Source organism: Mytilus californianus, unplaced genomic scaffold (assembly GCF_021869535.1).
Source record: "Mytilus californianus isolate M0D057914Y unplaced genomic scaffold, xbMytCali1.0.p SCAF_8, whole genome shotgun sequence".
NCBI lineage: Eukaryota > Metazoa > Mollusca > Bivalvia > Mytilida > Mytilidae > Mytilus > Mytilus californianus.
Genome location: NW_026262734.1, coordinates 25,520,116 through 25,540,374, shown reverse-complemented (window position 1 = coordinate 25,540,374; position 20,259 = coordinate 25,520,116). Strand labels below are relative to the sequence as shown.

At 32.4% G+C, this 20,259-nt stretch overlaps 1 protein-coding gene across 1 annotated transcript; it reads left to right on the top strand.

The window, feature by feature from the left end:
• Positions 1-2,842: 2,842 nt before the first annotated feature.
• Positions 2,843-16,094, top strand: LOC127711822 (uncharacterized). The gene is made up of 6 exons (XM_052217973.1): positions 2,843-3,215; positions 7,155-7,265; positions 9,432-9,557; positions 11,584-11,739; positions 12,987-13,133; positions 15,567-16,094. Exons 1-6 carry the CDS (start codon positions 2,930-2,932, stop codon positions 15,953-15,955), a joined length of 1,215 nt encoding a protein of 404 aa, XP_052073933.1. The 5' UTR covers positions 2,843-2,929; the 3' UTR covers positions 15,956-16,094.
• Positions 16,095-20,259: the final 4,165 nt, after the last annotated feature.

The window sequence follows — 20,259 nt, the reverse complement described above, 5'->3', positions numbered from 1 at the left end:
AGAACGATCAGCACACAATACTTTACAATTCAATCTATGATCTATAATCGCCAATTTACCCCTTAATTGATTAATTTTACTCATTTTTGTGTTTTTGACTTTTATCTTAAAAACTACAACAGATAAAGAGAAATTTTTAATAGCAAACCAATGAGTGAGACAAGGTCTACAAATTAGTCGACATTACTGAAATTGACGGTCGACCCCTTATAGGAGTGTTAGCCGTGAAATGAGAAATTTTACCATTAGGAAGGGGTTCGCTTATTAACTTGAAAACTATAACAGATATTTCAAGCTGTAAAAATTATCAGTAAGACAGGAGATATCAATAATTTAAATAACCGAATCTGTCAGTCGACTCCTTATAATAGTTTTGCAATCAAATGACGATTTTGAGCATTTTTTTTTTGCATTTGTGAAAAAAATAATAGTATTTAGGAACAAATCTATAAATAGGTCAAAATACCGAATTTGTCATCCCACCATTTATAGGAGTTATTGCCCTTTAATGAGGATTTTTTTTTCCCATGTGTGCTTTTTTGTCGATAACTGTACTGAGATAAAAAAAAAAAATCTGTTAACAGAAAAACCTATCAGCAATACGATATCAACTACAAGTTGAAAATGTTTTATATGCTTGGATGGCTAAGTCTTACTATAAAACAAGTGTAGTATGCACTTTCTTGTAAAAGAAAATCATTTATCTAATTAAAATCTTCAAAAAATGTACGACTATTGAATTATTGTCTTCCAGTACTCTTATTCACAGACAGCTTTTCCGTATGCAGCAACCTTAACCACGAGACATCTCGTTGTAACTTTGGCAACTGCACAGCGCAAGTGTGAAGGAAAACCCGTGATAAAAGAATAGATAAGCAAACATTCATTGGAAGGTAGTCGGTGTTAATTGATTTTGAAAGAAAAAAATAATACACCAAATACATTAACAACTGTTATGACAAAGTCTTAATGAAACATGGAAACGCATGGAAATATAAATCAAAATTAACATCGCTCCATCAACTAACTTATTTTACACGTGCTCCATGATTATGGGCTGATTACGTATTTAGATCACGATCGGCAAACTTCGACAACAAAAGCCGAAAGTTCATTATAACCGAAAGTTTTTTATCAACAATCACTGAATGCAAAAATGTTTGCCGATTATACGTATAGAGTTAGTAATAAATGTAGAAAACGTGCATAGATGACTTGGTTTAGTATTTATGCATGCATTTTTTAAAGATTGATTTAGACGGTTTTGAGAGAGGTTTGATTAAATGCTTTCAAATTCATTTATATATTCTACATTCCATTGCTTATTTGGAGACTTTCGCAATTTGAGAATCCAATATAAAGAGAAAAGATTGCAATGGCCACTTGAAATTGTAGCTATAGTTTTTTTATATATCATTGCTTCAAAAAATGTGTTTGTTCCCTCTGTAATGTTTTGCTGCCGTATTGACGAAAATACCGTAAAATTTTGTCCGTTAATTTAAATTATAATTATCAAATCTACTGGTTGGAACATATGCAGGGAAAAGTGTGCTCAAACCTCATTAAAAGGCTGAAGATGTCAAAGTTATCAAAGAGACAATCAACTACCATTTGTTGAAGAAAAACAGACTACACGATGGTCAAAAATATCAATGAAGAAAAGAAAACAACACTGTACAGAAAAGACTAAGCAACACAAAAACCCATCAAAAACCGTAGCAGGTGCTCCACCAGTGCATCCGACCTGTTGTTCATGACAAGTGAAAATCAATGATAAGTAACATTCGAGGATGTCTGAATTGGGGACAAAGAGACGACAATTTGAACATTGGTCATCTGTGACATAAATATTCCTTAACGGTCAACCAAGCATGATGTCGTCACCAAACCAAATTGGTAGGGATGACTTCAACTGTATACATAATTCGTCTAAATAACAGCCCAACAATGTTAGATCTGTAAATTTGCGGAACCAGATTTTTTGTACTTCCCTGGCCGGGATTCGAATTCATGCTACTGAGATATCGTGGCACCAAATCGTCTTGCACTCAGCCCGACGCGCTAGACCACTCGCCACCTAGGCTCGACAAAAATCAAGCTTTCGGTGGCCGGGTGTTACCTTTCCTCGTCAGTTTTTATTTAGCGTCGTAACACAGAACATGATTATAAGGCATGAAGATGGAATATTACAGATCAGCTGAATTATCTATCGTAGAAGATCTTACAAATTAATGTAGGATGCAGTCACAGAAATAATTATATTATAAGTACGTTTGAACCAGTAACAACTCTACGACCGATTTTATTATCGGATCACCCGTGATGGTGATACAAGGCTGAAAACACATTCTGTATACATTATTCGTCTAAATAACAGCCCAACAATGTTAGATCATATATATCCAGGGCCCCGGTCGTGTGATATCAGTTTTCCCAAATAATCGACTATTACTTCAATTTTAACTTCATATAAGTAATTACAATAGCATATATTAAGTTACGACTGTCTTTTTGATAATATATTTTCTACATTTATCTTCTAAATTGTGTAAGACATTCGTTAAACCGTGCCCTCCATCCAGTAACTTTAGTTATGAGGAAGAATCTAAGATAAAAAACGTTTGATGTTCGATTTAAGTGATAACTCTTAAAACCGTGTCCTTTGAAAACATCATCAAAACATTTTTCTGTTTAATGTTTTCAATGTGAAGGAATTTACCACTTGTTTACTTCCTGAATTTGATCTTGTATAAATATGGAAAAAACTGTATATTAATTACAAGTCTTTGAAATGTAAACATCTTTTGCGCACATTCAAATGGGGAAAGGAAGACAAATTACTCTTAGTAAAATAGGTCATTAGATAAAACTTGTTAATGTATTTATGAGCAGTCCTACCTAATACACTGCATATTTTCAAAGGAATATTATGTTTTATAGAATAGGGGTAATCGTATTTTGTCTGATATTAAGAGATATATCATGTGAGAAAAATGATACATGCAAGGGCGGAAAATGCTCGAAGTCGTTAACAGTACCACTTTTGGACCATTTAAACGCACCTCTTGTTGCTAATTTGGATATTTCACAGTTTAACAAACAGCTAACGGTGCACATATCAGAACTGATCAAACAAGGGGTGGAACAGGCAAAGAAAGATATAGATGAAAGAATGCAAGAATTCGTCAACATGTTTGAAGACGATAAAGTAAACGGTAAATGTAAATCAGAATCTATAAAATAATTGCTAAAATGAATTATTATCGACTAAATCTAACTATTACTTAAAATGCAAGACTACTTTTAAAAGTTTTTGAAAAAAACCCTTTGCATATCTTAAACATAAACATTTCTGTCTTTTTACCGGAAATCGTTGGGGAAAAAATTTAATGTCACTAAATGTTCCCAAAACACTTATATATTAGATTTCGTTTTACTCAAACCGCATAAGTTTGTACAATAGCCAATTTGATTAGTCAACCTGTATATAGTGTCCTCTGAAAAGGAATGAAATAGAAAACTGGCACACAACAACCTTTATGCGACAAACGACAAAAAAAAAACGACCAAACGACACACAAGATTGTGACATGTGTTTTGGAAGAGAATCTGTTTGAGCCAAAAGGGGAAGGGGGTCGAAATGAAAGCAAGTGACGACACTACTTGAATGTACCATCAGCAATACATCTTATACATCCTAATGGACCCACCAACCCCCCAAATGAGCTTTCAACAAGAGCCAAACGGTTTTTATCAATCTTTCAAAAAGAAAAAGAAAGAAAAAAATGTATTTTTTGCAAACAGAAAAATGGTAATATGACCTTGAACTTTAATTAACGACTAAACTTACTTGATCAAATTATAATTACTGTTTGTTTTGACTAAACTTAATTTCAATAAGAGACTTATCCTTGAATGCAAACATACTTTACCTAAATTTTGTCGGCATATCAAAGGATGTAAGCATTCAAGTAATAAATCATACAAACAACGGAATTGACCCTTAGATTAACCATACCACATGGAAAATTTCAAACATGTGAAAGAAAAATCAACAATGCTTTCCTCCACAAAAAGGGTACCATACACCGCAAAGGAGTAGAGCCAGTAACCCCACTTAACGGCCCTACCTATGAACAAGTTGTATTTATTGAAAATCATTGTTTTAGTACATATAATGTCTATGTATCGCCAAATGTATTATTTTTGAAAGTATAAGGAAAATTGTGTTTTGCTTCTTCTTTTATATTTATATTAGAAAAACCCACAAAAGGGGGGGGGGGCAGGCCCCCTGGAAAACCCTCTAAATCCGCCTCTGGTTTTGATTAGTTTGTCAGTTCTTCTTCCATAGGGTTTGAATGTCCGATTAGTAGCTTCTGTCTTGGTGTTACACAGGTGCTCCTAGAACGGAGGAAATAAATCAGAGAAGAAGAAGACAACCTAGAACACGGATGATTAACACATTTCTCAGTGGTGCTAGTTTGTAGTATTTCTTTTTTTTTTCCGAAAGGTGCGAGTCAAGTTCTGTCTCTGTGTGATACGGGTGCTCAAAGAACGGAGGAAATTACTAAGAGAAGACAATCTAGAACTCTCTGATGATTTAAAACATTTCTTCAGTGGTGCAAGTCTGTAGTATTTTTTTTTCGAGTGGTGCCAGTTCTGTCTCTTTGTGACACGGGTGCTCCGAGAAAGGAGGAGTTTACTAAGAGAAGAAGAAAACAATCTAATGATTAAACAAATTTCTTCGAGTTTGTTATATTTCCTTTTTGTTTTGAGTAGTGCGGCTAAAAACTTTTGGTCTCCAAATTTAATAGTATAGATTAGCCTGAAATATTAATAGATTTCCTTTTAGGCCTTTTTTCTAGAAATATGTCACCTTTTTTTATCTTTTTTTCATGATTCATGATCTCGAATTTGGGTGAAACATATATGTGGGCGAGAGGTGGCGCCAATGTTAATTTATCTGTCATAAATTATGCCAAACTATACTAAACCACTAAAGGGAGGGATTGTGCTTGATTTTCATATGATGAAGACATAATCTTTCAATCAGTTTAATTGAGGTCTGGACCTGGCATGTCAGTAACTGCATGCTAGTAGTCCTTTGTTAATTTATGTATCATTGTCATTTTGGTTAGTTTCTTTTGTTACCTATTCTGACATCGGACTCGGACTTCTTTTAAACTGAGTTTTACTGTGCGTATTGCTGTATGTTTGTTTATTCTACATTGGCTAGAGGTATAGGGGAGGGTTGAGTTCTCACAAATAAAATTGAGAATGGAAATGGGGAATATGTCAAAGAGACAACAACCCGGCCAAAGAGCAGATAACAACCGAAAGCCACCGATGGGTCTTCAACGCAGCGAGAAAATCCGCAACCGAAGGTGGTCCTCAGCTGGCCCCTAAATAAAAATGTTTATTAGTTTAGTGAAAATGGACATCATACTAAACTCCAAAACATATAAATGAACTAAAATTAAAAAACATACAAGACTAACAAAGGCCAGAGGCTCCTGACTTAGGACAGGCGCAAAAATGCGGCGGGGTTAAACATGTTTTGTGAGATATTAACCCTCCCCTATACCTCTAGCCAATGTAGAATAAAGAAACACACAGCGATACGCACAGTAAAACTCAGTTTTTAACCCCGCCGCAATTTTGCGCCTGTCCAAAGTCAGGAGCCTCTGGCCTTTGTAAGTCTTGTTTGTTTTTTTAATTTTAGTTCATTTATATGTTTTGGAGTTTAGTGTGACGTCCATTTTCATGGAACTAGTAAACGACACTGTTTCCAATCTATTTTAGATGGAAGACGATATTTTCAAAAAGTTTTTAACCTCTCGGTCTTGAACGATATTGAGGTCCACCGTAATAACATGGCCATAGGGATCATATCTAAAATTCGACGATTCACGGTCTCAAGTTAGAGGAGTTCTATTTTCTACACTTACGTTTGATGTTAGTGGTGTATAATTAAAAATTAAACTTCTGCTGGTTTTTTTTTTTTGGTTTTTTTTATGTACGCGAAATAATAGGTGGTTCTGTGTTATCAAAATAGGGAGGTATAAAGTTTTGAATAGTAGAGTCATTAAATATATTCGATAAGTTGATGAAATGAATACCTCTTTTAATATATTTAATTTTCAGAAAATGCCGCTTATGATCTTTAGGTTTATTGATACGCGGGCACAGCCTATGGTGGCAAAAAGCTGTAATTTTACGCGAGTATTCATAAAGTGGGCTGAAGAATAAGATTGTGTCTCACTCCTTGATAATGTCATGTAATTTACTAGATGGTATTTGACCCAGTTTACATAATAATTGATGCCTACCATTGTTTTTTTAATATGGAATGGAGACCATCAAGTGGATAATTTATACGATGTTTAATTCGTTGATTTCGATTGATACGTTGGCCATTGGACCTATTATTACGTTGCCTTTTATCAACAATATTCATGATATCAATAGAAGTTTTAGATATGTTCCCTTGTCCCATTATATTGTCATTTAGACCCAGAGGATATGCTGTCTTTAGTCGTTTAATTCAAGACATTTCGAGACTTTTACAGGAATCTTCAAATTGTTTATGCGATTGCCCTTGTTGTTTCTGGATCGTTTCGAGTATGTTTGTTTGTGTTGCTCACCCATTTTTGTGACTATAGCGGTACTATAAACAGCTGTCATACAAGTGGTTTACATGTAGCTAGCTGTAAAACCAGGTTCAACCCACTATTTTCTTTGGAAAATGCCTGTGCCAAGTTAGGAATTTGACGGTTGGTTGTTATAGTCTAACGTTTGATTTTGTCAAGTTTAATGGACTTCACCCTTTTTGGATTTACCTTAAGAGTGGTATTTTTGTTAATACTTTTTCGTAATATTTTGGGTTAGTAACAATATTTTTTGCACAGTCATTCAGATTCTGCAATAGCGAGTTTGTATTCAAATGTATTATTTAATAATTAATTTTATGATCATTTGATCGATTGTTGGTGTTTCACGCTACTTTATTGTTATATCGTGGCGGTAAGTTTTTATTGGTCGAAGAAGCCGGAATACCCTGAGAGAACCACCGACCTTCTAATTACAGATTACCAAGAGACAATAAATATTTCATGTCAATATATAAAGTATGAAAGAAATATATTTTCTTGTAGAAAGTTTAGTTATGCATAACAGAATTGAAAACATAAGCAAAGATATAGACAAAATGAAGAGTCAACAAAACCAAATGGAAACTCGTACAATAGAAGAAAATGAAAGATCAGGTAGGAAATTTGTAGCAGGATGCTTTAAAGAAAATAACAATAGAACTTAGTACAAATGTTATCCAAGATATAAAAAGGGGGTGGGACAATTATGAAACTAAGAAAATAAAGACAAAACATAAGTTTACAAAACACACTTCCGAAAACAAAATATTGTGCATCAAAAACCCTATAAAAACTCAAATGTTTCTACCCTACATATTGTTTCAGTCATGAATTGACACATTCAATGTCGACTCCAGTGTGTCGTAATTTTCTGATCTGAATTTTTAACTAAAAAATATCGGGATAAATAAAAATGGATAACACAAACCAGTCTAAATAAAGGCAACAGTAGTATACCCTGTTCGAAATTCATAAATCGATTGAGAAAAAAACAAATTCGGGTTACAAACTAAAACTGAGGGAAACACATCAAATATAAGACGAGAACTACGACACAACAGAAACACAACATTAAAATGTAACACACACAAAAACGAACTATAATATAACAATGGCCATTTTCCTGACTTGGTACAGGACATTTTAAGAAACAAATGGTGGGTTGAACCTGGTTTTGTGGCTAGCCAAACCTCCCGCCTTTATGGCAATGTTAAATATAACATTAAAATGACAACATTACATGACAGGACTACAATACAAATAAATGGGAGAACATATAGGACAGAGAAACATACGAATAATAGCTAACAAAAGGTACCAGGTTTAAAATTTAATACGCAAGACGCGCGTTTCGTCCACACAAGACTAACCAGTGACGCTCAGATCAAAAAAGTACGAAAGCCAAAACAAGTACAAAGTTGAAGAGCATTGAGGACCAAACGTTCCAAAAAGTTGTGCCAAATACGGCTAAGGTTATATGTCTGGGATAAGAAAATCCTTAGTATTTAGAATAATTCATACTTTTGCAAACAGTAAATTTATAAAAATGACTATATAATAGATATACATGATAAAACCGAAGTGGTGACTAACTACATAATAAAAACGGATACATAAAACAACATTAACCAGCACATAAAAATTCACAGCCGAGTTAGCCAAAGAGATCAACGCAAAAAAAGTGACGTCACATTTGAATTTCTGAAATTTCCCCAAAATAGGATAGAATTAGGATAGAATTCAAGATTAGGTTTATAATACTCATATAACATTTATTAATAACAATGAAAATTACAATACTAATTAATATAAAATGTGGTAGTAATTAGATAATTAATATGACAAAATCCGATGAGAATAACAAATATAACATAAAAACTAAATACATGAATTTTGGATAGGAAAGTACCGTGACACGTCTTATAGCAATGCGAATTCACTAAAACAGTCACAATCGGAAATAAGTCACGTTTGGTAATTAAAAGATCAGACGACGTAATGTCAAACCACAATCTAACACGTGGTAAAAATGTCCTTAGTTAGTTTGGACAAAGACACATCGTATGAATCGACCAATTCGTGATGGTGTCCGTAAAATTTACGGAGTGTCATTTTTAATCTGTCCTCATAACTTTGTTGGAGCAGTTTCTGCGTCAGGAGCACACTCCTGTATAAAAAATGTTGATTTTGGTGGCGAAAACTAAATCAATATGGAAAATGTTGTTTGTGATCTGTTAAATACGTCTTTATATTCCTGAAGTATAAACAAAAGAGTCAGCCAGCAAACGAAGAAAAAAACAACATAAAAGACATCTACATTGCAACATTCTATCTGTAGTCTGCAATAATTCAACCTTTTAAGCGTCCCATTTCTTTTAAAGAGGTTCAGAATGAGTTAAACAGAAAGTGTCAAACCATTAACACTATATGTTCCAAATAACAAAAACATAAAGATATAACTTATACAATGAATGGTATTACACTATTTCTGGCAGAATAACAAATTTATTTGTAACGCCATAAATATTAATCAAATAATATGACTGAAATAAGATAAAACATTGGAAATATTATATTTCTTTTATAAAGGTACCTGGAAACAGAAACTGTACTTAAAAGGTGAAGCTTATAGTTTGAACTAGATATTATAAAGCAAAGTGGAGTTTAAAAAAAGAGAAGAGAAAAATAAAAAGAAATAAATGTAAAATATTGGAATTGATGTAGAAGTTAACCCTTTTCTTGCATTTCTTTAAAAATAATCTTTTTTCATTGTCACGAAAGGTAACTTTACGTCCGAAATTGTCGCTGAAGTGAAGAAATTAGGAAGACAACAGAATGCAGTTGTTACAGAAGTGCAGCATTTGAAACGTTATAAAGAATCGGTAATTTCTACAAAAGAAGAAAAAGGTGAAGTCATTCATTTAATAATAAAGTAATGTGTAATTTCGACATTAAATCGTATAATCATTTCACACGACGTTTAGAAGCACAGTTTAAAACAGGAGCTGTGGATACCTATCTTACAATCAAAATTCATCAGTCGTAGAGAAACCGACTTAATTTCTCTTTCGTTTTTTTGTTCGTCATGGTTTTAAACCATGACAAAGAAAAAAACGAAAGAGAAAAAAAAAAACCACAGCACAAAAAAATATTCTATAAACACTACACAAAACTAATAACTTGGAAACATGAAACCCACCAAACACTGCGGATGATCTCAAGAGTATAATAGTTTTTTTATTGGCAGAATTTAGCTATAACAAATTCTCTGTTAATGATTTGTTTTGCGTAGGAACAAGATAAATGATGTTTATAACAGGTCAGACAACTAGAATTAATGGTGGAATTATACATTTGCATAATTATTTTCTGGAAAATATAAACATTACAAATAGCAAATAGACAAATCGAATGAATGAACCACATATCATTTAGTTATTTGAATAAGTGAAATATAAAACATATAATGTGATTAAACATCTCCTTTCCTTCAATTTAATAAAATTTTACTTTCGAACTTTAAAATGAACATTTTCTTTACACATGTAAATTAATTTTAAAAAAATATATGCATGTCTTTCTTTTTTTTTAAATTCATTTTCAGACGATTTATACAAAACTCTGCAAGTGATTTTGTTTAATAATATTGCTTTCTTCACATTCTAAAATTTAAAGAATACAGAATGATTTCTAAGCATGTCCCATATCGTGTTTCCATCTGTAGTTATTAAAGTGTTCACTTTTGTTTAGCCCAGAGATGTTCTGATTTCGTTCTAAGATTCAAAGATTGCACCAGAATATTCAAGTAAATACCTTAATTGTTTACCATTTATTTTATTTAAAAAGTAGTGTGTGTCCCTCTTCGTAACAAATGTTGCCAATATCTGTTTGATAAACTTTAAAAAGAAAAATTGTATTATGTTTAACAAATCCCAAACTACCACCTCAAACCATAAAAAATTTAATCTTAAATAATACCTTTTCAAAAAACTATAGCTTTTGTCTTTAATCTATTTCTATCTTGCTTCTTTGAATGCTGCTAATGTAGCTTCCTTATTGAAAACATGTTTATCATCTATGCCTCATCACACACACGCACATACACACACACACACACACACACACACATACACACACATGCGAGTAAAAATAATTATCAAGTATTTTTTCGCCATTATGAAGACGACATCAGATCATTGTCCATGCTTACAGAAGCCTGTACCACCTACATGTATTTTTTGGTAGATTTTTTCAACCTTTTTTAACCCGGGCAGATTCTAAATTATAAAATCTTGTTTTTTTTTTTTAAACCAGAACTCGAAGTCATGATTTTTACAAATTCAAAATGATTTACTAACACTTATTGTATGCTATTATGTTTTGGATGATAGAAATTGAATAAAAATATCGCTTACAATTAGTAATTAAGACCATGATTAAGTTCAACTGTTCAGTTGTTTTCGTCACAGTTTCGTTCTCTTTCCTTTGTTGTGTTTTTTATTTTAAATTAATTTCAAGAATTGATTATTTTTTTAATATAGATTTAAGAGGTGTAACGAGTTTGACACGCGAATCGGTGAACACTGTTATACCTCAACAAAAATACACAGTTTTGGAAGCGTTCAACTTTCGAAAGATTAAACTGCACCTGTGGTTGTACATTTATTTATCTATTTCCCTGATCAGAATAAGCGCATTTTTTTTTATATATGTTGTTCTATATATATAATAGCTAGATATAGATGTGTGGAATAAACATTGTCAATGTCTAATCTATGGCAAATCACTTATGAAGATCTTTCATCCCATTACACACTTTCAATGGTATTATATATAAAGTGCATAACCTTTTTATTTTTTTTTTTTTTTAATTTTTTTTTTGTAAAATTTGTAGCTTTGATTGATGAGGGTTGTGTTTTTGTATTTTTCAAAGATAATTTCACAGCAGAAGCTAAAGATGAATTGAAAACTTTGGAATTACAGTTGATTGGCTCTCGTGATGATATTCAACTCTTGAAAAATTTTCAAGCATCAATGACATCAAAAATTGATTTGGCTGTCAATAGAATATCTGCAAATGAACAAAAAGGTGAGGTAACTAAAATTACAAAAACACGAAAGTAAGATAAATTATTTATTAAACAAGATTTTATCTTGTTTCAAATATAAACGAATCATACCTTACGTATTCGTGCGTTCTCAAATTTTAAAGAGAACGTACTGTCAACATTTACATAACCATTTACGAGGCGGATTTTGGCGATCTAAGTAGTTCATCTACAGAGAACACTAACTTTTAGAAACTTTACGTTAGGTAAACCACCAGACGCAGTAACGGCGCTACATGTCCAACAGAAGCATCAATCACACATAACAAATATTACAACTACAGATCTAGTTCCTGGCATACCAGAATATAAAAATAAGAATATGTGGTCCGATTATCAATATTACAGCTTTCCACTAGACACCAATTGACTTGGAAGTTAAAACTGTTGCAGGTGCACAGAGCCTCAACATCTACCTATTTGACAAGGAGAATAAGTGAATATTTGGTGTCACCGTCATTCAGTGTATGCTGCATGAACCGGCCGGTAATACTAGTTATCTAGAACTAGGCTCATTTTGTTTTCTTGTTGTTTTTGGTTTTGGTTTTTTTTTATGGGGGGGGGGGGGGGGATGGTTAGGGGTGTAATCGTACAATCATATTAAAATAAAATCACTATAAGTAATTAATTTAGAAAAAAAACTTGATATAGAAAGGAAATAGGGAATTTGTCAAAGAGACAACAATCTGACCAAAGAGCAGACAAACAGCCCAAGCCATCAACTGGTTTTTAACGCAGCAAGAATATACCGCACCCGGAGGGAGGCTGCTTCAGCTGTACCCTCAACAATAATGAATACTTGTTCAGCGAAATTCCGAATTATACAAATGATCCAAAACTTAAAAATCACACCCAACAATGCCACGGGGCTAAACATGTTTTGTGATATCTCAACCCTCCCAGTATACCTCTATCCAATGTTGAATAAACAAATACACAGCAATACGCACAGTAAAGCTTAGTTTAAAAGAAGTTATAGTCCGATGCTAGAATAGATAACAGAAGAAACTAAGCAAAATGACAATGATCAACCTAATAGTTTAGGTAAATAGAGTTGCTAATTAATGGTACATTTCGGGGTCTTGAACAGATCATAAGCTTCTGTTGTCTCCAATTGATGATTCCTTCATAATTGTTCTATTTGAAAAGGGCAATCACCAAAACGGGGACTATGTTTTCAAGAATTAATCAAAAGTTGTATTTTAATTCTATCAATGTCTTTTTTCAGTGTCTATTATCGACAATAAGCTACAACATTTAGAAGGAGAACAAACTTCGATTCGTTCCGACACAAGCCATGTAAAAAGTCGTCAGAACTCAATATCCTCAGACATCAGTAGAGCTTTCAGTCGTCTTGATACAAACGAGAAACACGGTATGTCAATGCTCTAAGAAATGAATGAAATGAAACAGATTTATCATAGATTATATACACGATGAAATGAGTTCGACTTGTAAATTTTGAAGAATGCTATTCGTCTGTTTTTTTCCCTGTTTTCCTCTAAAAGTAGATGTGGTGTCTTCCGCCATCTTGAATTGCAAATTAGCAGAACACAATCGGTCTAGATATTTAATGAATTGTGCAAATTTTTAAACAAGAATAAATTTTTTTAGATATACTTTTCATCTGAATTAGAGTATTGAGAAGTAGTGGATTCGAAAAATGTCATAATTAAGTCCCAAGTTGATTATCGCTTCCGAATCAACTTCTTATAAAGTCTCTAGTGAAACACATTTTAGATAAAACAACTGTCTATATTACGGTTTGACCATACACCAAGGGCATTATATTAAGATAATTTCATATTTTATCTATTTTATTCATTAAGGTCAACCAGAGGCGGATTTAGGGGTTGGGGACAGGGGCCCGCCCCTTTTGGAGCTACATATATGATAAATGCATATGCTTTATACAGCATCAGTCCAATCGATGGCTAACTTGGGGACCCCCTTTTTTCAAATTCCTGGATCAGCACCTGTCAACTGCGTGGGTACAATCATGTCCGACTACTAAAGAATAAATTTTCAATTGGACATCATTCGATATTCGTTTTATATTGCTCAATATACAGTAGATGTCAGTTAACTTATTTATAGCCAAATCAGCTGTCTATTATATATCAATTAATACGTGTTATTCAAAATGATTCTTTGTACTCTCCAAAGTTTTTATACAAACTATAAAAAGTCTTTTTTTTTAATAATTTAACTTATCTATAACAATTGCCCAAAATAACGAACTTATTTGAATACGCGGTTCCCAACAATGACCTCGTTAAAAATATAATTTTTATACTTTATCATATTGTTGAGATATATATATATATATATAGAATAATACAATGAAAAATTCGTATCGCATGCAGTATCAACACGAGGAACCAATATCAGTCGCTAGCGCCATCTTGTCAGGTTGTTACGGAGGTTTCAACAAAAACTATAATATAATTTACGAAACACCCTAAAACTATCCAAAAAAAAAAAAAGAACTGTAAATTGTTTTGTAATTTTATTTATATTGCAATGGAATACAATTTTGGTTGGTCTTGTGTGGACGAGACGCACGTCTGGCGTATTGAATTTTAAGCCTAGTACCTTCTGCTAGCTATTATTCGTGTGTTTCTTTGTCCTATATGTTCTCCCATTTATTTGTATTGCGGTCCTGTCATGTGATGTTGTCGTTTTGGTGTTGTGTTTGACGTTGCCATAAAAGCGGGAGGTTTGGCATGCCACAAAACCAGGTTCAACCCACCATTTTTTTTTTAAAATGTCCTGTACCAAGTCAGGAAAATGGCCATTGTTATATCTATAGTTCGTTTCTGTGTGTGTTACATTTTAATGTTGTGTTTTTGTTGTGTCGTTGTTCTCCTCTTATATTTGATGCGTTTCCCTCAGTTTTAGTTTGTAACCCGGATTTGTTTTTATCTCTATCGATTTATGAGTTTCGAACAGCGGTATACTACTGTTGCCTTTATTTGTCAAATCTTAAATCATAAAGGTTTGAAATACGCATTTCATGAACTTGTTTCTGCATAAAATCTACTCGCAATCACATAGACTTGGTCAGTGCTTGAAGAGTAACTCATTTGTTTAATCTTTTATGAAAAAAAAATCGCATTGCCTATACCAACCTCGAATGAATCAGCAATATTTGCGCTAGGTTATTATTATACTTTTTAAAGTATTTTATTTTTGTACTGATTTATTGTATGATCTTTTAACCGGACACATATTAATTATGGGCTTGTCCCAAGTCAGGAACCTCGTCAGTGGTTGTTTTGTGTCATATTTAATGTTTTTAATGTTTTGGAAATTGGCGAATTTGGTGTTGAGAGTAAATCTTTGATAGTTTCTATTCAATTTATTCATAACTTTTTTTTTTATCGAAACTGAAATACAAACATATTCTATATATATATATATATATATATATATACATACAATATATGAACATTGTCGGAAAATACAGATCTTATTTGTACGAGCTTTATATAAACAGGACGAAAAGCAAGGCTTGCCGAGCTTTCCTCCTGTTTCGTATCGAGTAATAATAAATAATTCTGATTGCAAGGTAAATTTATTTTTTTATTGTGACGACTGATTTATGAACTCTAGATAATACACAAACATGGATAAAACAAATCGCCAAATATACCACATAGATCTAGAACAGCATACCACATCAACAACAAACAGATATACATGTACAAACAGGTGCAGACGGTAAACATGTGATAAACATGTATGAATAAAGGTAATTGAAAAGGCTTACAGCTCATACAAGATAAACTTTATAATTTTTTTTCAGTTGGTTTTACGGCTTGTGTTGGTGAGGATGGTGGATCAACAAGATCAGCAGGTCAACCAATACCATTTGAATTTAAACGGACGAGCTATAATGTTGATTTGTCAAGTGTTACAAGCAATGGAAAGTTCACAATAACAACAAATGGTTTATATCTTGTATCGGCATCGTTAATAAGTTTTACAAACAATGCATTCTTTTCAATAAATGATGGCTCGTATAAAATGGCATATGGATTCACTGCTGAACATGATGGAAAGAACACATATGATCACAGTGGTACAGTAGCAGTAGTGCGATACTTTGTTAACGGTGACATCATAACCGTAGTCCCATGGAAAACCATGTACATTGATGCTTGGTCCTGTCTGACTGCTGTCAAAATAAAATAGAGACAAATTAAGAAAATACATTTAGAAGAAATGTTCATTTATTTTGGTAACATCCTTTTGACGTTGCTCGTTATTTATACATCCCACCATTGTGTTATTGTCCTGTGGTCTTTTTTTTATTCTTGTCTTCTTTTTTTTTTTTTTTGCTTATGTGCTTTGTCTATATGTCTTTTTGTTTTTCTTTGTTGACATAGTTGTTTGTTTTTGTAGTGATTAATATTGTAACACAATGTTGACTGTTGTTCCCCAATTTTTGACATTTTTACCTATTATATCTGTTCCAATAAAATGGAATTTTATGAGACTGTCATACAAGTGAGAGGTTTAGCTAGCTATAAAACCAGGCTTAATCCACCATTTTCTATATAAGGAAATGCCTGTACCAAGCCAGGAACATGACAGTTGTTTTCCATTCGTTTGGTGTGTTTGGGTTTTGATTTTGCCATTTGAGTTCGATATTTTTGTTATTTTACTTTTTATCAACATTTTTGAATCTGCTTTTATATGGGCTTTAAATATTCGATTTTTTGGATGCTTTTGTGGTGATACTTCAAAACAAACTTACTGCAAGAAGCTTTTATGATAGTCCTGCAAATTGGCATGAAATGGATTTGATATTTGAAACAGTTTTCACGCTTTTTCTTTTTTATTCATCTTACAGTTTCTACTGCCAACAATGTTCCAGATACTGCATATAACAGCAAAATTAACTAAGGTTAACTAGCCAAATGTTTCGTATCTTGTTTTTATTTATATTATCTGTATATAGTCAAGTAGCCAAGGTTTTCAGAAACACAAATAACAAGTCTAAAGTTTAGGATTCGTTTTATTATATATGCAACCAACAATCAATCAATCGGTTTATTATGATACGAACTTTGAGCGATGTATTATTGTTGACCATGCAAGATTCTTTTCGGCGTACCGGTCATCAGCTGATAGTGCGATTTTTTAAATATTTCTACGCAGGTCTTAAAGGATTTCAAATCGAAAATAAATGCAATAAATGTGAGTTTTTCTGTCTTTCAAAGCAAAAGCAATGTATACAATTAATTGCAGGATAAAGACAATAACTGTTTAGTGTCTTTAGTTATCATCTGTATTTGTACTCTGCTCGAAACAGGAGTAATAGCATTACACCTGTTTCTTAGCCTCGTACAAATATAGCTGATATTTAAAGACAGTAAACAGTTATTGTCTATATATTAAAAACGTGGATTTCATTATGAATATTTAAGAATGTCCCTTATATTGAATAAAAATGTTTATAATAATATTATGTTTTAAGTTGTTTATCTATCAATATGACAAAAACTCAAAAATTATTCAGTTAAAACATAATTTGATGTAATAACATTAGTTGACCATTTGATTTTCAGTCGAATGGGGGATAGGGGATGGTGGATTGGGATTTTTGCTGATGAATATTCAAAATCCTTTTTTCGTTTGTTGTTATGCTATTTAGCCTGTTTTATCGTGACTTATATAGAACATTAGAACGAGTATATTAAGGTACTATAGCCATTTATTTTTGGACAAACCATTTTCATCACTTTGCTACAAAAACAAAATCAATAACATTCAGGAACATTTTTTAAACTCCATGTTGAATCGCATGCTTATTCATTTTCACATGTTGCAATGGAATCATACGATTTTTCTCACTTCTGCTATGAAACAAATGTATTTTCTTCTTTAAAACAAAAAACAAAAAAATAATTAAAACAATTTAAACCCACCCCCCTTCCCCAAAAAAAAATAATAAAAAAACTTTTAAAATGGTCTGCACCTAACTGAGACATTTGTAATTCAATACTATGTGATGTTGTTTACTGGTGTAAACAATATTATATTCATGTACAAGTTATAAAAACCGATGTATAGATGAGACCAAATTAAATGTGAAACTAGTGTTCATGACATGAAGCTAATTGCAATTAGGTTTACAGTACACGACGTTTGGTATGAACACAGCCTTACATGCGAAGGTCAAAACAATATTATTTCTTCATAGGATGGAATCAAACAAACTCATCAAAACATGCTAACACCTAAATGAAGAATATGGTGACAAAGTAAAACGTTAACTGAGTATTAAGCCCTAAATAAACATCAGAATATAAATGAATCAGTACAAGTCAAAATATCTGCCTTCATGTGAAATTCAATCAAAGAAATACGTTTACAGAACAAAGAGATTTCCCTCCACATACATAAGTGTGATTTAGATTGCCAATAGAAATAGATAAAGTGACCTCAACTAGCCATCAATACAATTTAAACCGATTGTTCTCATTCCACATTAAATTTATAATTCATAAGTTACTGTTGGTGTCCTATCATAGGTTTCATCATACTGATTCAAAAAATATACGGTTTTTATGTACTTTTGTCAGAAATATTTGAGATAATTTGCTAGTACCGGTTTAGAAAATATCACTTCTGGTCTCGTATAATAGCTTTATTCACACTGATTCCAAAAATGTATGGTTTCCATATACTTTCGCTTGAAATAAGGAAAACAAATTGCAACTTCCTTTGGAAAAAAATCCCTTCCGGTACCATCAGATAATTATGACCCTATCAATGATAATTTATGTCAAAACCGAAGTGCCGACTCCTGGGCTGGTTGTTCCCTCGGGAAGAAACACTCAACCAGCAGTGTCATCGACCTAGTGTTTGTAAATAAACTCATCAAAGATACAAGGATCGAAATTTTGTACGCCAGTTCGTCTGAAAAAGACCTATCAGTGACGGACAGACAAGTTACGACGTTGAAGAGCATTGACGACCAAAAATTCCTAAATTATGCGTACAAATTACATTATATAATTGTTCTTTGAGATGACGATTTTGCGGTATTTCATCTTATGGTTAAATCATTCAAAATACCTAAGGTGTTCTTAAGAGTGGCATCAATAACAATCTACATTAAATACACATTTTCATATAAAGATGTCATAACAGTAGTTACTTGAGAAATAAATAAAGGACACTGGCCTTTTATACAATACATAGATTATATGTAATTAACATATGTCTTTAAGGTATAATTCTTACCGTTTGAAACACAACTCGTGTTTCCAATCGTTCAGCTTAAACTAAATGCATATAACTAAACCCAGAACATGTATTTATATGCACCCAGAACATGTAGTGTAATTAATCGATTGCAAGCTCGAATGATCACTGACTTGTTATCGATTAGACTACAATCTCGAAATAAAGCCAAAACAAAAGTTAAATATCAGCGAGAAATAAATCATTTAATGTTTGAGTACCTCAGTACTGACATGATTTCAAATGGTAAACTTGAGGACTCAGTCATAGTTTGATTGACCTTTATGAAAAATTTGTATCACATATGACCAACGATATGTTAGCTCGGATGATCAATGACTTATTGTAGATAAAATTAATTCTCGAAATCAAGTCATTTAATTACAAGTTATATATCCTTTGATGCTCTATTTTAGGCAACAGCAGTTGAATGAATGAATGAAAATTGTATTGCAGAAGCAAACATAATGCTTTAGCAAATAACATATCAGAGAACAAAAAAATAAATCATGACAAGCACAGAAATACAACTATTATGCAATTATGATTGTTGATCTTAGCTCCCATGCCGCATTTAGAAATTGACACAATTATTCGGTTGAATTCTTTGAGCTAGCTTGCAAAAGAAATACAAGCTTTCTAATATTTGGCTATGAACATTAATATTTAGATAAAAACTGTAGCCTCAAAGCTCTTAAAGCAGGACATACTAATACAAAATGATACTCATTCTCTATACAATTCACATAACAACATGTACAAATACGATTTTTACTTGAAATATTGTCAAAACGACCAACTTTTATATTCAGTTTGAATGTTCCACTACATAGTTTAGTGAGTCAATTAATATCAAAACTATATTTTAAGTAGTCCTCTAAACAAAAATGATTTTTGAATGTTCTATATAACCACATGTTAAAATCTCATTATTCGATTAAAGAGATACAAATCAAGGTGACAAAGACAAACTCAGGGAATCGTATGAAATTAAAGGAAAAAAGCGGGATCAGGGAGCTTGTGGCGAAATAATAGGTTGAACAATCATACATTTTGTGAACCTCGATTGTCCGTTTACGCAATGTAGATATGACGCCATTGTAGGTATAACATCGAGGTTATCTATGCAAATGTTGTAGAACATTAATATACCTGTTATCTGAGATTTCATAAAATATGCATTGCGTTGAGAAAATCATTAAAAACCAAATCAGATCAAAAGTTGAAATCAGAGACCAAGAAAA